This window comes from Saimiri boliviensis, chromosome 2 (genome assembly GCF_048565385.1).
Source record: "Saimiri boliviensis isolate mSaiBol1 chromosome 2, mSaiBol1.pri, whole genome shotgun sequence".
In the NCBI taxonomy this organism is placed as follows: domain Eukaryota; kingdom Metazoa; phylum Chordata; class Mammalia; order Primates; family Cebidae; genus Saimiri; species Saimiri boliviensis.
In genome coordinates this window covers 144,601,917-144,623,531 of record NC_133450.1, presented here as the reverse complement: position 1 = coordinate 144,623,531, position 21,615 = coordinate 144,601,917, and the positions used below count along the sequence as shown (strand labels likewise).

The 21,615-nt window shown below is 56.3% G+C and overlaps 1 protein-coding gene across 3 annotated transcripts in view; it reads left to right on the top strand.

Annotated features, from left to right (window-relative positions):
• NCS1 (neuronal calcium sensor 1) overlaps positions 1 to 21,615 on the top strand; it is a 66,229-nt gene that overhangs the window by 13,503 nt on the left and 31,111 nt on the right. For all 3 annotated transcript variants that reach the window (XM_074394620.1, XM_039461470.2, XM_074394619.1), the window contains exon 2: positions 15,987 to 16,011. In XM_074394620.1, the coding sequence (XP_074250721.1) occupies positions 15,987 to 16,011 (25 nt within the window). The remainder of the gene's footprint in view (positions 1 to 15,986; positions 16,012 to 21,615) is intronic.

Genomic DNA, 21,615 nt, shown 5'->3' with positions numbered 1-21,615 from the left:
AAGGAGGGCCAGCCAGCAGGGAGCAGAGGGGAGGCCCTGGGACCTGTGGGGGTGTGTGTCTGGCCAAAGGGGTTCCTGGGCCACCTTGCCAGCCCTCACTCCTTGATTCAGGCTGTTTATGGAACAGTTGCCTTGTGCCAGGCCCTGTGGATGCTGGGGACACTGGGTAGGCTGGTTGGCTAGATTTCTGGCCCTGCTGGCATTCACAGTTTGGTGGGGAGGCAGATGTCAGGCTGGGATAAGCATCAAGACAGGGCTTTGCACAATGCACTGGGAATCTCCCTGGTCTGGGGTGCATCTGGGAAGGCTTCCTGGAAGAGGTAATATTGCAGTTGAGATCCAGGGCTAGGGATACCAGACATACTAAAAAATGATTTGCTATTTATCTGATATTTGAACTTAACAGGGTATCTGTATTTTTGTTTGTTGAATTTGACACTGCTACTTGAGGGAGAAGAGAAGTTTGCAGGGAGGGTTTGCGTTGGGCACGGTGAGAGTGCTTCAGGTGGCAGGAACGGTATGTTCCCGGTCAGTCCTCACCTTCCAGGGCCCCCCAACCCCCAGCCCCAGGAAGGGGTGGGAGACACACAGCTGGTCTCCAGCACAGCTCAGGCAGTAGCCAGATTGGTCACAGAAGCCACACAGCCATGTCTGTGTCACAGCCAGTAGAGCAGGGAATCATCTGAATGGAAGCGCCTTCCAAGGAGGCGTTAAGGTTTGGCAACTCCGGGGACCTGAAATTGCACGGTGACTGCACATAGAGGGCCTGCGGCCGCGAGGGCACTGGTGGCAAGAGGGCTCGTGCTGTGCCCCCTCCACCCGGCTGCAGGCGTGCGGGGCACTGACGGGCGATTGAGCAGCTCAGAGATGAGCTCGTGTGGCCAGAAGCAGATCCACGGAAGTCCCTCGGCCTCTCTGAGCTGCAGCCTCCTCGTTGTGAGTGGGGTGCTGGTGGCCCCTGCTTCGGGAGGTCCCTGGAGAGGTAGCTTGGGGGGCAGTGGGTTGTCCCCTCAAGAGTTGTTGGCTAACCCAGCAGGGCAGAGGCCCCGCTAGGAGGGGCGTCTCGGAAAGCAGGGGAGCGAATGTGAGGCCGCAGGGCACACCCGGGAGACGGGCCTTGCCCAGGGAGGCACCCGCAGGCATCCCAGTCAAGGTCACGGTCCAGCCTCTAGTGAGCTCTGGCCAGGCTGAGGGGGCTGCGCCTGGGCCTCTCCGTGCCCCATCGCCGCCATCCCTGGGCCCTCCAGCTCTCTGAGCATCATGACAAGGACCCTGATGAGTCACTCTGTGCCTCCTCCAGGAGGGCAGGTCAGGGCTGAGCCTCCACCCTCCGCTCTTAAAGGGCCAGAGCCAGAGCCAGGGCCACTGCCTGCCGGTGGCCGAGGCTGCCCGGGTGCCAGCAGCAGCCCTCACCAACCCTCTGCCAGTCGCCCTGGAAGGCATATCCTGGAACCTCCTGTGGTCCCTGCAGGAGCTGCCCTGCCCCTGTGTGGCTCAGGGGCCAGACCTCCATGCTTCAGGAGCGGATCCACAGCATTCTGGGAGGGGAGGTGCTGGCAGCAACCGACGCTGGTTCCACCCGGGTGCCGCCCTCGCTCAGTCTCTGCGTCCCCGCCACTGCTGTCTCTGCCTCTCCCTGTGTGGGGGGCCTTGCACCTTCACTGGGGTCTTGCTTCACCTCTCGCCTCTGCTCCATCCTGGGAGCCTCTCAGCGCTTCCATTCAAAGCATTCCCTCCTCTGCTGGCCATGACATTAGGTGTGACCGTGTGCCTTCTGTGACCAATTTGGCCTCTGCCTGAGCTGCGATGGAGACCAGCTAGCTGTGTGTCTCCCACCCCTTCCTGGGGCTGGGGTGGGGGGCCCTGGAGGGCGAGGACTGAAGCAGGAATGTGGGGACCAGGGTGGGGGAGGCAGATGCCCCATAATCCAAAGCGGGGGGATGGGGGTGATACCTGCTCGGCTTCTCACAGTCCCTGCTCCTCCCGGGTGCCCCCGTTACTGGCCCTGGCCATCTGGTTTAGGCGCTGTGACTCCTATATTAATAATAGTGGCAATTGTTAATATTTGGGACACTCGCTGCATTCTCTCCGCCTGGACCACGCCACGCTGCCTCTTGGAAAAGGCTTTGTTCTCGTGAGATGTGGCTGCTGCGGTCCCTTGAACTCACTGGGCTCTGGATGGCCTCTGAGCTTCGGACCTGAAGCCTCCCCCGGCAAGGGCTGCTGCTTCCCCTTTGCCTGGCTAAGCCCTGCGCATCAGCCCTTTCCTCAGGGAGCGAGCCTGACCCCCTAGGACGGGCTGGGTTCCTGCTTCACATTTTCATTAACTCTGAACTTTCTTTTTTTTTGAGACAGGGTCTCGCTTTGTCACCCAGGCTGGAGTGCAGTGGTATAATCTTGGCTCACTGCAACCCCGCCTCCTGGATTCAAGCGATTTTCCTGCCTCAGCCTCCTGAGTAGCTGAGACTGCATGTGCCCACCACCACACCTGGTTAATTTTTTGTATTTTTAGTAGAGACGGTGTTTCTCCATGTTGGCCAGGCTGGTCTCGACCTCCTGACCTCAAGTGATCTGCTCTCTTTGGCCTCCCAAAGTACTGGGGTTACAGACGTGAGCCACCGTGCCTGGCCTGCAGTGAGCCTCGATTGCACCTCTGTACTCCAGCCTGGGTGTTGACAGAGGGAGACCTTGTCTCAAAAAAAAAAAAAAAAAAAAAAAAAGGCACTGACAGATTTGCATAATCATTCCACAGAAAGTGTGGTGGGATTGCAAGCACCCGCCGCCATGCCTGGCTTATTTTTGTATTTGTAATAGTCATGTGGTTTTGCCATGCTGCCCAGACTGGTCTCAAACTCCTGACCTCTGGTGATCCACCCTCCTTGGTCACCCAAAGTGCTGAGATTACAGGCATGAGCCACTGGGCCCTGCTGAACTTTCCTTTCTTATGACAGACAGACAGCTGTGTGGGTGTGTGCTAATAGGGTGTGTCTCCCTTGTTATATCAGTTACTCGGAGGACAGGAAACAGTGTCTGGGTCATTGCTGTGTCCCTGGAGCCCAGCTCAGGTTCTGACCCATTGAGGTTGTTCAGGAATTGCTGGATGAAGGAAGGGGTGAAAATCCTGTTTGTTCCTTTAGCCACCCTGCAAGAAAGGTACTGTGACCACCACTATTCCCATTTTACAGCTAAGGAAACTGAGGCCCAGAGAGGTGAATTTAGCTGCCCAAGGTCACACAGGGGCTAGTGAGTCAGTTTAGACAAAAACCCTTCCTCCATGCCTTCCACAGTGTCTGACCTCGGCAGTTTGGAAAATTCTTGTGGAATGGGACTGATCCGAATCCTTGAGTGCCGGGCTTCACTCTGAAATGTTTGAGAGGATCTCTACCAGGAGTCTTGAGAAAACTCCACACACACAGATTTCCCCAAGGTCTTGGCCAGGCTGGGTGGCTCACGCCTGTAATCCCAGCACTTTGAGAGGTCGAAGTGGGCGGATCACTTGAGGTCAGGAATTTGAGAGCAGCCTGGCCAACATGGTGAAACTCACCTCTACTAATAATACAAAAATTAGCTGGGTGTGATGGCGCACACCTGTAATCCCAACTACTCAGGAGGCTGAAGCAGAATTGCTTGGACCTGGGAGGTGGAGGTTGCAGTGAACCAAGGTCGGGCCATTGCACTCCAGCTAGGGCAACGGAGTCAGAGTGAGACGGTGTTTCAAAAAAAGAAAAAAAAAAAAAACCCAAAAACTAGTTCTGGAGCTCTGGGCAGGTGGCTGCACCTCTGGAAGCCTCTGTTTCCTGATCTGTGTAGTGGAGATCATCAGAGTCCTTACCTCATAGCGTCATTCAGTCATTCAACGAGATTAATGCAGGCAAAATGCTTAGCCCGGATCAGCATGTAGTAAGCAGTTAATGATTGGCAGCTTTTTCTTCTCATTATTCCTGGAGGTCACAGGACGAAACGCATTGTCCTGCAATTTTACTTGAGAGTTTTGTTGTAGGGGAAGGGAGTTATTTACCCTACATAGAGATGAAAATTAATGTATTTTCCAACTTTACAGTAAAGAAACACTCACATATGATGAGGCAGAATGCAACTTTGAAGAAATATGTGAGCTAGAATGCAGGATTTGAACTAAACTTGGCCTTTGGTGGCTTCCTGGGAGTCTGTCCCCACTCCTGGCGGGGGCGGGTACCAGCCCTCTAGCCTCAGGGGCTTTGTGGAGGGCACCTTTGGGGAGTCCTTGGACCCTCTTGAGCGCAGGGCCCTGTTTCAGGGACAAAGCACGTTCACGTACTTGTGAGCCACTTGGAGTGAACATTCTTACCCCATTGATCAGATGAGAACGTTGAGGCTTGCAGTGGGAAAGTGAATCACGGAGATTCTGGCTTTATTTTGGTAAATCTTTTTTTTTTTTTTTTTTTTTGAGACGGAGTTTCACTCTTTTTATCCAGGCTGGAGTGCAATGGTGCGATCTTGGCTCACCGCAACCTCCATCTCCTGATCTCCTGGGTTCAAGCAATTCTCCTGCCTCAGCCTCCCGAGTAGCTGGGACTACAGGCGTGCACCACCATGCCCAGCTAATTTTTGTATTTTTTTTTTTTTTTTTTTTTTTTTTTTGAGACAGAGTTTCACTCTTGTTACCCAGGCTGGAGTGCAATGGCGCGATCTCGGCTCACCGCAACCTCCACCTCCTGGGCTCAGGCAATTCTCCTGCCTCAGCTTCCTGAGTAGCTGGGATTACAGGCACGCGCCACCACGCCCAGCTAGTTTTTTTGTATTTTTAGTAGAGACGGGGTTTCACCATGTTGACCAGGATGGTCTTGATCTCTCGACCTCGTGATCCACCCGCCTCGGCCTCCCAAAGTGCTGGGATTACAGGCTTGAGCCACCGCGCCCGGCTTAATTTTTGTATTTTTAGTAGAGACGGGGTTTCACCATGTTGACCAGGATGGTCTCGATCTCTTGACCTCGTGATCCACCCTCCTCGGCCTCCCAAAGTGCTGGGATTACAGGCTTGAGCCACCGCGCCCGGCCTATTTTGGTAAATCTGAAAGTGGGAAGTGTCAGAGCGCCCAGGAGAAAGATGGAGACAGGGCTTGGCTCTCCCAGGGGGACACCATCAAGGGGCACTTTAGTGGGCAGGAGTTGGATGCTCCCACCGGACTCTGCCCCAGCCTCATCCACCCCAGTGCCAGGCACACAGCAGGTGCTTAGCAAGTGCTCGCCATGGCCTGGGGGCCTCGGTGGGCGGCCCCTCCTTGGGGATGACATCTCCCCGCTAAAGCCTTCCTGAGCCAGGGCTCTGGAGTCTATGAACCTGGCCTCCACCTCCTGTCCTCCACCCCTGACTGCGTGATCTTGGTCCAGCACCTTGCCTGTCTGTGAAACCTCCGTTTCTTTGAAGCGGGCTGGTGGGGACCCCTGGCTGTCAGCACAAGGGCCTGGTGCGGCACGAGGGCTCAGCTGTCCCAGCCATCTGGGGCTCAGGGAGGATTCTGAGGGACTGAGAGGGAAGCAGGGCTTGGTTTTGAATCTGAGCTGCCCTAAGCAGCCTCTCGCCTGGCTCCTCTTCCTGCGGTAGCGACAGCAGCTTCCCATTTTGGTGTGCACCCCAAGGCCTGGCCCTCTATTTATTCAAACCCCACAACTCCTCATCAGCACAGCGTCTCCAGGGCGCCCACCACGTGCTGGGCTCGGTTCTTGTGACCTGTATTTTCTCGCTGGCCCCTGGCAGTGGGACAGGGAGCACGCTGACCCAGGCCACCCAGCGACTGGAGAGTAGGTAGACCCGTCTGTGCGAAGGCCCTGGGTGATCCTGGCTGGACTGTGTGTCCCAAGCCGAGAGCCTGTCTTTAGGGAGCCTCGGGCAGGGCAGCCAGGCCCAGGTGCAGAGAGGCGAAGAGCAGCTCCCAGGAGCTGCGGCCGAAGTTCGCCTGGCCCTAGCCGGAGTCTGCCCTCTGCGGCCAGGGACCCACCACGTACTTGCCATTCCTGAAGACAGGCCCTGTGGGCCGGATGATTCCCCCAACAGGTGAAACAGCCCCAACTCGAGTGTGCAGGCTTCCTCCCATCTCTCTTACCTGGAGGCTCTGACCTCTCTTATGTGGAGGTGAGGCTGCTGTGGGGGTATAAGGAACGGAGGTGGGGGCCGGTGAGGGGAGGTCAGAGCCTGGTCAGCTGTGTGGCCATGGGCATGGGACTCCCCTGATGAACCCAGGTGCCTCATCCTGAGACAGCCACAGCAACAACCCGTGGCCCGTGTGAGGTTCTACTGAAATGCGAGTGCAGGCGGGTGCACGGGAGATCGCAGTAAGCACCCGATGGCGACAGTGACCATCACAGTGGCTTACAGCTGTGCATGGAAGTCTGATGGCCCTGGTGGGTGGCCTGCTTGGAAGGGGCAGTGTGTGAGCAGAGCAGACAGGGCCTGCCCACCTTTCCTGCCATATGCCCCAGCCCAGTGCTGGACTAGTCCTGGCTGGCACTTGGTGAACCAGGGTAGAGACAGTGACTGCCAAGGAGGCTGGGTCACTACTCCCACAGAGGGGACATGCGGTGTGGGGCTGGAGCCCAGAGGGGAGGGCGGGAGGTCCAGGGAATGTGCGGCTTCTGGGTCAGGGTGAGGGGCTCCCGCAGGGGCTCTGCTTGGCCAGGAGTGCCTGGGAGATCTGGGCAGCAGGCCAGGCCCCCCTTTCTGGGGCTGCTCAGGCCTGGTGCTGGGGCATAGCTGCCCCTTAGCCGGGCGGTGGTGGCAAACAGGTGTGGGATGGGGGGTGGTCTCTGCTCTCACGCTGGCAGGGGCATCAAATCCTAAGTACAGCGGCAGCGATGATCATGCTGCCTGCCTCGTGCAGGCGGCTCCTGCACCTGCTGTCACGTTACTCTGAGCTTGCAGGCAGCACCAGCGAGCGCTCTGCTTTAGAGAAGAAGCTGCGCCTTGTCCAAGGTCAAGGGTTAATGGGTCCTGGCCACATTGTCTGGCCCAGAGCCTGCGCCCACCTTCCTGTCCTCACTCCGGCCCTCTCCAGGGCTGCTCTTCCTGGGACACGGGGCCTGTTGTCCGTGGGAAACATGTCACCCCAGCCCCTCGTTTACCTGTTGCCTGAAGGTCACTTTGTGGAGCGTGGGAGCTGGGGGGCCTGGAGGTCTCAGGAGCTGAGCTCTTTCCCGGGACAGAGGGGAGGGTGCGTGGCCAAGTTCACGCATTGTGTCAGGAGCAAAGGGGCTCCCTGCCCATCCCAGGAACACCAGCGAATTTTCTTGGGGCCTTCGGGAACCACCCGACACTGCCATGTGACTCCAGGGTGGTGCTGTGACCACCAGGGGTCAGTGCTGCAGGGGGTGGGGGAGTGATCTGGGACCGTGGTGCTCGGGGCAAAATCGGGGCACCTGGCGGATTGGAGCGTGCAGGTGGCTGCTCCCCAGCCCTCAAGAGTGGCAGGACGTCGGGTGGGAACCCCGGACGTGTTTCACTCCCTTTTCTCCCCTCTCCACCTCCCAGTGTGTGGCACTCCATGGTTGGCACAGCCAGTAATGTCCCCTTTCACAGATGGGGAAACTGAGGGCCAAACTGGGGAAGGAACCGGTCACACAGCAGGAGAGTGGCAGGTCCCCGGAGTTCAGGTCCCACTAGAGACCACCACGGCCTTTGCTATGAGGAACTGCCCCTCCCCAGGGGCGGGCCAGGTGTGGGGGCAGGAGGGTGCATTTGGCCAGCCAGCGGTGCGTTCCCTCCGCTCGCTGACTTAGCTTTGCTGTTGCTGCCCAGGGAGGGCTTGGGGGAGAGCCCCCATCCTCTGAAGATGGTACCGAGGGGGTTTCTGAGGTGCTGTGGGGAGAACACAGCTGCAGGGCACTGTGAGGAGGGGTAAGGGGAGGCTGAAGAGGCTGGAGACGCACTGGAGGCTCTGGAGGAGGGTTCTAGGTGGGGAGGGATGTGACCACATCAGGGGCGTTGGCAGCTTCGGGGTGGGGACTGGATGGGAGAAGGGGATGGGGCGGGGCCGAGAAGAGGCTGGCACAGTGGCTGGGACGGTGCGGGGGCTACGTCCAGGCAGCCCTGGGCACTGGGGGTGTTCTCTTGTTTTCGAGGCAGCCAGGATGGGTGAGACTTGTCTGTAGTTGGCATAGGACTGCCCGTAGGGCAGGAGGAGGGAGTTCTCAGGATGGGGACCTGAGAGGAGGCCCAGGGGATCCCTTTGGGTCACATGGGGCCTGAGGGGTCCCTGGGCCATCAGCGAGGAGCTCGGTCAGGGTGGGAGGTGGGGGTATGAGCTGAAGGAGAGGGCCAGCTGGGGAGGAGACAGGGAGCGAGGGGCGCCTGGGAGGAGCTTCTGAGGCCAGCGCTTCTGGAAGGAGGACAGTCAGTGATCAAAGTTGTTAGGACTGAGGGGACCGTTGGATTTAGTAAGACGGGTCACTCGCGGCTCTGCTTTCTTCTTTGGTGCTGCTCAAACCCAGAGGCCCCCTTGCTGATGCGGTTTTCCTGTGGCTGTGGTGGAGGTCTGGGGCCTGGTACAGAGACACGAGGGCAGGCTTCGTCCCTGGAGATGGGTCCAGGGCCAGGTCTGCCCCAGGAGGGGTGGTGGGAGAGGCTGGATTGGCCCGGTCTGCCCTCCATGCCTCTAGCTACAGCTGGCACTGGGAGGGGGCTGCCAGCTCCTGCCTTTTGCTCCTACCATGTTTGAGCCGAGCTTCAAACGGGAGAGGTGTTTGGCTTTAGGGAAATCACAATCAGACTCAGCATCCTCTTGGGCTCCTGAGACTGGCTCCCGTGTGCGTTCCTGGCAGACGAGAGCTGTGTGGAAGGAGGAGGAGCCGGAGTGGGGGAGCGGGGGGCCTCAGGAGCGCTGCGGGGGTGGGGAGGAGGCTGTGGGCCCTGTGCGTGCTTCCTGGCTGGGGGCCTGGAGTCTGTGAGCGATGGGGTGGGGTGAAGGATCCCCTCTCTACTCTGAGCCTGCAGCTGCCCTCCCCCTCTGCAGCCCTGGCTCTCTGGGGGGCCAGTGAAGGTGAGTAGAGTGGACACCTGGCCCCCCTCTCTTCCCCGGGCCCTGTGTGGGCTCTGCCTTCTCCACCGACTCCTCAATACCCTTTACAGTGGTTCTGCCTGGTAGGAGTTTATATCCCATCCTATAGGTGAGGACTTGGAGGTTCAGAGAGGTTAAGTAACTTGTTCGGAATGACCCAGCCTTCAAGTGGCCCCGACAGGATGACACCCCAGGGCTCCCCACCGTCAGGTCACGTGTAGAGCGTGGCCCACGGCCAGTTTGAAATCTTGGTTTTGGTACAACCCTGGGCCTGCAGGCCTGGAGGCTGAGTGTGATGGAGAAAGACAGTTCGTTTTAAAAATTGGCCAAAGCCAGACGCAACTGTGAAGAGCACGTGAGAAACACGTTTGAGGACGCACTGTTAAACCAGCCCAGTGTCTGGATGACGGTAGAGGAATCGGGAGGGGCTGTTCTCTGCCCCCGTGTGCAGGGTGCTGGGCCGGGCTCTGAGGGTGATGCTAGGACGGGCAAGGAGAAGCGACGCTGCAGGCTGAGCGTCCGGCTGGGAAGGTGAGGGAAGGCGCCTCTGCCTCCCGCTTGCCAAGGGCTGAACACTGGGTCAGACACTTCAAGTCCCTCCTGTTCCTGCCAGATGCCTGAGTCCCATTTCACAGATGAGCAAACTAAGGCTCAGAGATGTGGGGTCACTCATCCGAGGCCACAGATCAGGGGGAGTCCCGGCCTGAAGACTCCCTGGGCTGGCCAAGGCCCTCTCTGGACCACTGTACTCACCACTGCTCCCCGGGATATCCCAGCTGGGCTTTGAGCTTTGTGCTTTTTTTTTTTTTTTTTTTTACAGTCTTGCTCTGTCACCCAGGCTGGAGTGCAGTGGTATGATCTCAGCTCACTGTAATCTCTGCCTCCTGGCTTCTAGCAGTTCTCATGTTTCAGCCTCCCGAGTAGCTGGGATTACAGGCATGCACCACCACACCTGGCTACTTTTTGTATTTTTAGCAGAGACAGGGTTTCACAATGTTGACCAGGCTGGTGTCAACCTCCTGACCTCTACTGATCTACTCACCTCGGCCTCCCAAAGTGCTGGGATTACAGGTGTGAACCACCGTGCTCAGCCCCAGCTGGGCGTTGAAAGATGGGTAGGGGTTCCTTGGACAGAAGAGGTGAGGTGAGGAAATGTTCTGGGCAGAGTACGAAGGCCTGGAGTCTAGAACAGTCAGAGGACGCTCCAGTGGGGTCACTGGTCAGGATGCAGGCCAGGGACCCAGGGAACCAGCTGTGCAAGGACGGCTTGTGTTCCCGCCCTGCCCTGAGCCCTAAGCCTGGAGGCCGGACCTACTGAGGGAGGCGGAGGCGGAGGCGGAGGTGGAGGCCCTGTTAGTTTCACATGTGATTGGAGGCTCTGGGAGGAGGCCGGGAGCTGGAGCCCGGGAAGGTTGCTCTGGCATTGGGTAGAGGCTGAAGCAAAGGGAATCTGAACCTCCAAGTGGTTCCCTGTCTCCCTCCCTCCCAGTGCGTGTCTTGGTCAGAACTGCTGGGGGCACAGGACCTGGGGCAGGACTGTTCAGCCCTCTTGGTGTTGTGCAGTGGGAAGAGGAGGCAGGCACACGCGTTGTGGGGTGAAGAAGACACACGTTTCCTTCAACTTTTTATTTTGAAGAATCAAGAGGAACATGGACGTGGCGGTGCAGGGATGCCTGCGTGTCCTCGAGCCCCTGGCTCTGCTGTGTCTGCCCCCACTCTTTCTACATATGTAAGTGCGTATATTTCTTTTTTTTCTTTTCTTTTTTTTTTGAGATGAAGTCTCACTCTGTCGCCCAGGCTGGAGTGCAGTGGCACGATCTCAGTTCACTGCAACCTCTGCCTCCCAGGTTCGAGCAATTCTCCTGCCTCAGCCTCCTGAGTGGCTGGGATTACAGGTGCCTGCCACCACACCCAGCTAATTTTTGTATTTTTAGTAGAGGTGGGGTTTCGACATGTTGGTCAGGCTGGTCTAAAACTCCTGACCTCGTGATCCGCCCACCTCAACCTCCTAAAGTGCTGGGATTACAGGCGTGAGCTGCCATACCTGGCTGTGTGTGTATATTTCTAAACCACGTCATGAGGCTGCAGGTGTCCTGACCCTCACCCCAGTGGCTCAGGACACATCAGTGGGCACAGTGTCTCATGCCTGTAATCCCAGCACTTTGGGAGGCTGAGGCAGATGGATCACTTGAGGTCAGGAGTTTGAGACCAGCCTGGCCAACATGGTGAATCTCCATCTCTACCAAAACTACAGAAATTAGCCAAGTGTGGTAGCAGGTGCCTGTAATCCCAGCTATTCGGAAGGCTGAGGCAGGAGAATCACTTTAACCCAGAAGGCGGAGGTTGCAGTGAGTCAAGATCAGCCATTGCGCTCCAGCCTGCGCAACAGAGCAAGACTCCATCTCATAAAAAAAGAAAGAAATAAAGAAAGAAAAAGGGCATTAGCCTCAGTGCTGTTGCCAACTTACCTCATCCCTATGGCAGCCCCTCATTGCCAGTCCACGGTGTGGCTTCCCAGCTGGCCTAGTGACAGCCATGATAACTGTTTTTCCCTCCTGATCTGGACCTGATCCAGGCATCTGGAGTTACATTTGGTTTTCTTGTCTGTTTAGACTCTTTTCTGGAACAATCCTCTGACTTGCTTTGCCTTTCCTGGCCCCGACTTGAAGTGTCCTGGTCAGTTGTCTTGTAGAATGTCCTGCAGCCTGGGATTTGTCTGATTACGTCCTCGTGGTTAGACTCAGGTTAATTACTTTTGGCAGGAAACCTCCATGGGTAATGCATCCTTCCACTGTGTCAGTTAACGGATACATGATGTTGGCTTGTTTCATGGTTGAAGGCGGGGCAGGTTTGATTAAGGATGGTGGCTTTTTATTTTAATTAGTTATATATCTGTATCTATATCTACATATAGATATAGATATGTATATATATTGAGATGGAGTCTTGCTCTGTCGCCAGGCTGGGGTGCAGTGGTGTGACCTTAGTTCACTGCAACCCCCACCTCCTGGATTCAAGCGATTCTCCCACCTCAACCTCCTCAGTAGCTGGGACTATAGGCACTTGCCACCACACTCAGCTCATTTTTGTATTTTTAGTAGAGATGGGGTTTCACCGTGTTGGCCAGGCTGGTCTTGAACTCCTAACCTCATGATCCGCTTGCTTCGGCCTCCCAAAGAACTGGGATTACAGGTGTGCGCCACTGTGCCCAGCCTGTTTATTATATTTTTTAAATTGTGTATTAGAAAAGATACCACCAGCAAAGTCACTGGTAACTTACGGATATTTTTGCTTAGGCTGAAGCTTGATTAGGCAGGTAAGTAAAAGCAAATTGAGATGATTTCATGAAAAATCCTGAGTGAATCACTGGACAGCTGGACAGAGAAGGCTCTCGAAGGTGATCTAGGAAGAGTTGAGCTTCTGGAAGCCCAGATAGAGTGGTTGAGAACACAGGCCTTGGTGATGGGCAAACCCAGCTGAGGCCGAGACCGTGGCACGTTCCTTCAGTCACCTCCCCCCAGCTCAGCCTCCTCTCCAGGTTGGGGTGGTAGCTGCTCAGCAAGGGGCTGGAATTGGGAAGGATAGCCTGACCTATGCCAGAGCTCCCTGGCTGGCGGGAGGACTGGGGGCAGGTGGCCAGGACCCCAGAGATGTTCCTCTGCCTGTTGTCTTCAAGACCTTCCAAGGCTGGGCTTGCTGGCTCACGCCTGTAATCCCAGCACTGTGGGAGTCTGAGGCGGGTGGATCACTTGAGCTCAGAAGTTTGAGACCAGCTTGGCCAACATGTGAAACCCGGTCTCTACTAAAAATGCAACAATTAGCTGAGCGTCATGGTTCATGCCTGTAGTTCCAGTTGCTTGGGAGGCTGAGACATGAGGATCACTTGAACCTGGGAGGTGGAGGTTGCAGTGAGCCAAGATGGCACCATTGCACTCCGGCCTGGGCGACAGAGGTAGACTTTGTCTCCAGAAAAAAAAAAAAAAAAAAAGGACGCTCCAAGGTCCCAGGCAGTGAAGCAGTTAGGATTGCTGGCCCCTGACTGGGTGCAAGGGGATACCGGCCGGCATCGACTGCTTCCTAAAGGTCAATTCACTGCTTAAAGCATGGGCGGGGCTTATCTCCCCAAGCTAACTCCGGTTCCCTGGGGCTTGGTCCCCTGCTGATCGCCCTGGGCTCTGTGGGGGGCCTTTCTAATGGGGAGGACCCTAGTCATGGTGTCTCCTCCTGCCGCCCTGCTGCATCCTGGGGGTGTAGTGGGGGTGAGGAAGGACTCGCAGGCTGAGGCAGAGGCAGAGAGCCCTGGGGGAGGGCTGCTGGGAGACATGGAGCGGGGCGTCAAGGCAGAGTGGGCCTTCTGAGCTGGTGGTCCGGGGAAGCCTCGCTCTGGCACCGCGAGGCCTGCCTAAGGTCAGCAGTGGCCACGCCACCCAGCTCCTGCTGTTTATGTTGAATGCTGCAACCCCTTGCCAAGGTCATACAAGGTCATGCAGACTCAACGGGGTATGCCCGTCCTGATCTCCGGGGGCAAAGTCCTGGCTCTGCTGTTTCCTGGCAAAGGGACCTCAGGTGATCCCAAATAAGTGGACCCGTCGGAACCTCAATTCCTCAGTGGGAAAACGGGGTCACACCTCCCTGTGGGGTTTTTGTGAAGCTGAGGGGCGGCAAGCACTTCAATTTTCCCAGCAATCCCATTTCACAGATGAGAAAATTGAGGCTCAGACAGGGGAGGCAATTTGCCCAAGGATGCACAGCGCCCCGTGGGTCTGGATTTGAACCCAGGCAGTCTGGTCTGGCTTTGGCACCTGTGGGTCTGAACTCCTGCTGGTACCATGATGCGTCGCCTGTGTCTCCAGGTTTGGGCTTTCGGCATCCGCCCCATAGCCCCGGCTGCCATCATGGGGGCAGGCCCAGGCAGCCAGGCAGGATCAGACCAAGGATACCTTTCTTCTCCACCCCCGCGCCAAACCCTGAACCCCTTCCTGCCCCATACCCTTTGCCAAAACTTTATCTCAGAAAATTGCTTTCTTTGACTCCAGGCCTGGCGTTTCTGGGCAACCGGCGTCTCCCACTGTTGCCTCCTCCTCTCTCTCTCCCTTTTTTTTTTTTTTTTTTTTTTTTTTTTTGAGACGGAGTCTTGCTCCCAGGCTGGAGTGCAGTGGTGCAATCTTGGCTCACTGCAACTTTCACCTCTCAGGTTGAAGCCATTCTCCTGCCTCAGCCTCCTGAGTAGCTGGAACTATAGGTGCGTGCCACCATACCTGGCTAATTTTTTATATTTTTAGTAGAGACGGGGTTTCACCATGTTGACCAGAATGGTCTCAATCTCTTGACCTCATGATCCAACCGCCTCGGCCTCCCAAAGTGCTGGGATTACAGGCGTGAGCCACCGCGCCCGGCCTGTCTCCTCTCTTTTTATCCGAGGCCTGCTTGCAGACAGGTCCCTTGCTCCCATTTGGGCTTGTGGGAGGAGAGTGCTATCCAGCACCGGGGTGGAGACTTCTAGCTTGCCCAGGAATCCGGCCGCCGGATTCTGAGCCGCAGACCTGAGGTCAGACCCTTGCCTTGCCACTTCCTGATCTCTTCGTGCCTCAGTTTCCACATTTGGAGCCAGGGCAGAGTTGCGCCATCCTCCCTCCATGCTGTCCTGAGGGCAGCTGAGCCGAAGCACAGAGGCCGCCCGGGTGCAGATTCGGGCTTATGGTGGACTCTTGGTATTTGGCAGCCACTGTGAGCTTGCTTTGGTGGTTTTTGAAAAGTGGCTTCCTCAAGTCTGGTCAGGCACAAACAATTCACAGACACCTTTCTGGGCTTCCTTCCCACTTCCCTGGGAATAGATTCCAGTTCCTTTACTCATCTGACCTGTGCATGATACTCCTTTCCAGTCTGTTCATCTGTTCGTTCACTCCTTCCTTCCTTCCTTCCTTCATTCCACAAGGCAGTATTGAGCACATTTGAGGGCCCTACCCCACACCCTTTGCCAAAACTTTCTCTTGGAAAATTACATTCTTTGATGCCAGGCCTGGCCTTTCCAGGTATCTGGTACCCCCGGGGACCCAGTAGCTTCCATGCCTTTATGACTGCGTCCCCCCAATGGCTCTGTGTGGCCGCGGCTGGTGCTATGATGCCCACTTTTTGAATGAGGTGCCCGAGGCAGGGAGTGCAGAAGGAGCCGTCCTTCGCCCACACTGGCAGGGAGCAAAGGTGGCCTTGGTGGTGGCTTGATGTTCTTGTTCAGTGACCTTAGAGAGAACACTGATTTGGTTCCAACTTGAAACGATTCTGTACTTTTCAGAAAAGGCATTTTTGTTTGTTTCATGGCTCAGTAGAGTGAGTTTGTGGGCGTGGCTCGAGGCTCAGCTGCTTTCCTTGGCCTCTTCCAACCTTTGGTTCATGGCTCTGTTCATGTCTTGCCAGCGAAGGAGCCCGGACTGACCACGGAGAGGGGCTGCGGGGATGGGCCGATGGAGTGGAGGTGGTCCGCTCTTCTGCGGAGAGCTTCCCGTTTACAGCTCCCCCAACACACTCGGGCAGCTGAGTGCCTGGGGCAGCCGGGGCCTTCCCTGACATCTCGTCCCCAGGGATTGAGAGATGGGAAGGAGTATGTCTTGGACGTTGGTCTGGGAGCGACACCCTGTCTGCCCACTCCCAGGACTGTGGGGAGAAGCGAACCCTTGAGTGTCGGGGTATTGTTGGGCTTTTCCCAGCAGCAGCAGCAGTGGCGGGCAGCACGTGGGTGCCGGGAAGGGATGGAGCCAGTGTCCCCTGCCTGGGTGGTGGGTGCAGAGCCCCTGGCTGGGACTGCTTCAGGGAGCATTTTCTCATCCAGAGCAGGCCGATGCCCAGGGACATGGCACTTGTGGAGGGGAGGGCTGGAAGGGAGGCCCCCAGTGAATGTCTGCCCACCTCCCTGGACACTGTCCCTGAGCTAAAAGCCTGCTTTTCTGTTTTCTCTTGCAGTTACTGAGAAGGAGGTCCAGCAGTGGTGAGTAGCTGCTTTTTCTCACACCGTGTGGAGGGCTGGGGTGTCGGCTTTGTGCCGATGGGGACAGCAGTCCAGCTGCCCAGGACGGGGGCACGTGGAGGGGCCCCTGAGCATGGGGTCTGGGCAGGCTTTGTTCAGTTCCCTTGTCCCTGTGGGACTGACGGGGTTTCGGTGACACTGGGCTGGGGTGGCGTTGGGGTGTTTGCTGGTGGTCTTTGTTGCAGTGGCACTGGGCTGGGGGTGGCGTTGGGTGTTTGCTCGTGGTCTTTGCTTTCAGTAGCATCTTTAAGGACCAGCAGGCCCTGAAGGGTTGATTCCCAACCCTGCTCACCAAAGAGAAGGGTTTGGATAAGACAGTCCTTCTATGACCTTGAGAGGTCCTTTCTCCTCGCTGGGGCTCCAACGCGCCTTGTAGAAATCGATCGATTCGCTTGGAGCAGGGATGGCAAATGGGCTTGCTCTTGGATGCCAGCTCTAATTAATCTGTCGTAGCTGCCTGGAGGGCCGTGATAAGAAGGATTCTGAGGCCATACGTCATGGAGCAAATGGAAAAGCGGCAGTGAGGGATCGGTGGGGCCTGTAATGGATGAGCGGCACCTGGGCTGGGCCTGGGGGAGGAGGGCAGCTGCCCGTCACCGTGGAACGTGGAGCAGACGGGAGGCTCGCCCTGTAGGGTGACTGAGCTGCAGGGGTGGCGCGTAGGGACATGAGCTTGGAGACCTTCCAGGCGCCCCCAGGAGCCTCCAGGGCCACCTTCTACACCTACCTGCCTCAAGTCCAAGCTGCAGATGGGGCGGGGCTCTGCTGGCCTGGCTGGCTCTGCTGAGCCCTTGCTGAGCGGTGGGGCCCAGCTTCCACCCTCACTTTCCACTTTTGCACTTCCCCGCATGAGTGCCTCAGAAATGCTCTCCTTCTAGGTCTTCACCCCTGTGATTCTCCTTTCCTGGAATGCCCACCTTCCTTCCTGCACCATCTGAACTCTGCCCCTCCCAAGGCTCAGCTCTAGTCGCCTCCTCCATGAAGCCTCCCTCAATTCCCCATCCATACATGTTACACATACCAGCTTTGCACATGCCAGCCAGAGGGGTCTTTGTTGAACAAAACCCGACCATGCCAGACGTCTGCTAAAACCCTCTCTGGACCTCAGGGCAAAGTCCTCTACCTTGGCGTGGTTATGTGCTTATGAGGCCTGGTTCAGTCTGGCCCTGCTGACCCCTGCAGTCTGGCGTCCTCTGCCCTCTGAACTGCTGTTGGTTGCTTGAACTCACCTTTGTCTCGGGGGCTTCCTGATGTTTGCCCAGGCCGCTCTCCCTGCCTGCTGGGCTGTTACCTCCTTGTCCCTCCCCACCACTGAAACCCCTGAAGCCCCTGTCTGGCTTGGGGCCTCCTCAGACCTCCCTTGGCCCTGCACCTCCCTGGGACAGCCGATGACATGCCGGGAAGCAGATAGGTATTGCGTCCCTCTCTGCCTCTCGCGAGCGCTCTGAAGGCTGGCCAGCTTCGCCTTGTCCGTGGCTGTGTCTCCAGGGCCTGGCCACGGTGGGTGCGTGGCACCTAACGGGCATCACCCTTGGCGCTTCAAATTCATGCTGCCATTGACTTCTGTTTTTTTTTTCTTTCTTTCTTTCTTTTTTTTGAGAGAGTCTCGCTTTGTCTCCAGGTGCCAGGCTGGAGTACAGTGGTGCGATCTCGGCTCACTGCAACCTCCGCCTCCAGGGTTCAAGCAACTCTCCTGCCTCAGCCTCCCAAGTAGCTGGGACTACAGGCGCACACCACTACACCAGGCTAATTTTTGTATTTTAGTAGAGACGGGGTTTCACCATGTTGGCCAGGATGGTCTCAATCTCTTGACCTCGTGATCCGCTCACCTTGGCCCCCACAAAGTTCTGGGATTACAGGTGTAAGCCACCATGCCCGGTTTCCATTGTGAGTATTTGAATGAGGGATGAGTGAGTAGGCAGCAAGGAGTCTTCCTGAGACCGTGAGAAAGCTCAGTGTCTCCCAGGAAGGGCCAGGGCAGGGGAGGGCAGTGGTTAGAGTTCCTGGATGGCTGGTAAGGGACAGACGTGAGCAGTTGTCCCACTCTCCTATTGCCTTGGCCCTGATTGTGGCTGCTCATGACCAAGGCATCTCCCCTGGGGTCTCAGGGGACTGGGGGCTGAGGAGGGGACACTGGGACCTGTCTGCCTGGGCCTCATCCAGGGCAGGGAAGAGGACCAGGTGTATCTCTGAGAGATGTGGATACTTCCCAAGCACGGCTGTCAGCTGGGCAGGCTCCCAGACACAGCCTCGTTCATTTCATTCTTACAATGACCCAGAAGAGACAACCCCATCGTGGCATCTCGGCATATGGTAGATGGAGACCCTGAGGCCTGCCTGAGCGCCCCCTACTGGTATCCCCCCTCCTCACACCTGGGCCTTCTCCTGGAGCCACAGGTGACAGAGTGGTTGGGATCATGGGCTTCAGAACCGGGCAGGCTGAACTTGAATCCTTTAATTTTTTAATTAAAATTTAAAAAATTGTTTTTCGAGACAGAGTGTCACTCTGTCGCTCAGGCTGGAGTGTCATGGTGCAATCCCAGCTCACCGCAACCTCTGCCTCCCAGGTTCAAGCGAATCTCCTGCCTCAGCCTCCCAAGTTGCTGGGATTACAGGTGCCTGCCACCATGCCCAGCTAGTACTTTTGCGTTTTTTTAGTAGAGACGGGGTTTTACCATGTTGGCCAGGCTGGCCTCGAACTCCAAGTGATCTGCTCTGCTCAGCCTCCCAAAGTGCTGAGATGACATATAATTAAATTATTATTAATATGATTTTTTCAGAGACAGGGCGTTGCCTTGTCGCCCAGGCTGGAGTGTGCTGGTGCTGTCAAAGCTCACGCAGCCTCGACCTCCTGGGCTCCAGTGATCCTCCTGACTCAGCCTCCTGAAGAGCTGGGACTACAGGCATTTACCACCATGCCTGGCTAATTATTTAAAATTTTTTTTTTGTAGAGATGGGGCCTCACTATATTGCCCAAGCTGGTCTTGAGCGTCTGGCTTCAAGCGATCCTCCTGACTCAGCCTCCCGAGTAGCTGAGACCACAGGTGCGAGCCACAGAGCCCCGCTCTGGGCTTGAATCCTGAACTACCCGCTTCCTGGCTGAGTGACCTTACACAAATGACTAGACTTCTTAGGACCTCAGTTTCCCCCTCTGGAAAGGGAGGGTGATAATAGTGAAATGTTCTAGGAGTAGTGTGAAGAATAAATGTGCTAATTCACATAAGACATTTGAAACAGAGCCTAGGAAACATTCTCTCTGCTGGCATCAATACCGTAGTAATCATGGTCCTGATGTCATCGTGCAAACCGCCAAGCAGCCCTGAGATTGAGGACTTCTCCACGGGTGAGGAAACTGAGGCCCGGGAGTGAGTGACTTTGGTTTGCTCATCAAGCATCAGTAGAGCGTGCTGTCTGTGCCAGGCACCGTCCCGCCCTGGGACACACTGTGAACTGGACAAAACCCCAGGCCCCGACATACAATATGAGAAATATGTCATGAGGAAACGCAGATTCGGACGTGAAGAGGGGGAGGGTGTCGTTAGGATGAAGAGGTCAGGTGTGGCTGACATTTGAGGTGACAATAAGGACTATAAGGACTAGACAATAAACCTAGACAATAAGGACTCCGGTGGAACCTGGGTCGTATCCACCCAGGCATAGAAAACAGTAAGTTCCAGGGCTGGGATTGGGGCCTGGCAAGTCTGAGGAGCGGCAGGGAACCAAGGAGGCTGGCCCAAGGGGGCGGTGTGGAGGCCCCCGAAGCCAAACAGGCACCCTTGATTGTGTGACACCCTGTCCTCATTCCTCACTGTGGGGGCACTTGCCCTAAAGAGCATATAAAGAAAAAATCAGCCTGCTTTGGGCATGCACCTATAGTCCCAGCTACTCAGGAGACCAAGGTGGGAGACCGGCTTGAGCCCAGGAGGTTGAGGCTGCTGTGAGCTATGATTGTTCCACCTCAGGCAATAGTGTGAGACCTTGCCTCTTAAAAAACAAACAAACAAAGGCCAGGCGAGGTTGCCCACACGTGTAATCCCAGCACTTTGGGAGGCCAAGGCAGGAAGCTCACTTGAGCCCAGGAGTTTGAAACCAGCTTGGGCACATAAGGTGACCTTGTCTCTACGAGAGAAGAAAAAAAATGCTGGGCATGCTGGCACATGCCTATGGTCCTAGCTACTTGGCTGAGGCGGGAAGATCTCTTGGGCCCCAGAGGTCAAGCCTGCAGTGAGCCATGATTGGGCCACTGTAGTCCAGCTTGAGTGACAGCGTGACACCCTGTCTCAAAAAAAAAAAAAAAAAAAAAAAAAAGAAAAGAAAAGAAAGGTGGCATTTTGAGAAAAGTTCTGTCTGTCTCAAGTAAATATCCTGTGGTCACTTTGGCAGTACCTTCAAGGCTAGGAGACAGCTGAACCAATCCTTTCTCTGGCTGTCCTGGGTCAGCCCTCCACTCACCTCACTGGCGTATTCTAGAATGGTCCCATCCCCTCCAGGCAACGCTAGACCAGGGATGGTTAGACAGTGACACTCTGCCCTCCTGTGCGCGAGACAGACATCAGTAACGGATCACAGAATGTGTTGCTCTGTGCTCTGGGAGCCAGCGGAACTGCTGTTACCACAGAAAAACCACTTTGCTATTCCTTGATTATCCTAAACCTCATTGGTTAACCCGGGACCGAAACAAACCCGCCTACTCACAGGCTAGGTCTGCCGGGCTCACCGTCCGCTCTGTCCTTTGCACGCACAGAAGGCAGATGAGATGAGCGCCTGTATCCCAAACACCCCAGCCCATTGTCAGAGGGCATTTTCTCACCATGGCCCCTGCTTGTTCTTTTTTTTTTCTTCTTTTTTGAGATAGAGTCTTGCTCTGTTGCTCAGGCCAGAGTGCAGTGGCACGATCTCGGCTCATTGCAATCTCTGCCTCCCGGATTCCAGTGATTCTCCTGCCTCAGCCTCCTGCGTAGTTCTGATTACAGGCGCACACCACCATGCCCGGCTAATTTTTGTATTTTTAGTAGAGACGGGGTTTCATCATGTTGACCAGGCTGGTCTCGAACTCCTGACCTCAGGGGATTTGCCTGCCTCGGCCTCCCACAGTGCTGGGATTACAGGCGTCAGTCACCGTGCCTGGCCCTGTTCTTGTTCTGAACCACTCTCAGACACCCGACAGCCGATGCCTCTGCCCATGCCTGCTCCTCTTTTGGGAAAACTCGGGGTTCCTGAGCCCAGGCTGTCACAGACGGCAGTGAAAGGCCCAGCCATCCTGGGCGGGAGCGGCAACGGGAGGGAGGGACGTTCAGGGAGCAGTGGGCCCCGGTGGATATAGTTTTCCTCTCCCGCCTGAGAAGCACCCGGGCAGTTTCAGCTGCGGAAGCAGCTTTGATGGGCTCCCGTGTCTCTTTCTTCGTCACATGTATGGAGCTCCCCTCTTCACACGCACAGGATGAGCCCTCTCCTTCCCTTGCTCATGCCCAGCTCCTCTGCCTGGCCAGCCTGCCTTCCCCAGATGGCAGATCCTGCCTCTCATCCCTGCCCCTGCTCACAGCGGTCTGAGCCCCCTGGTTTGCA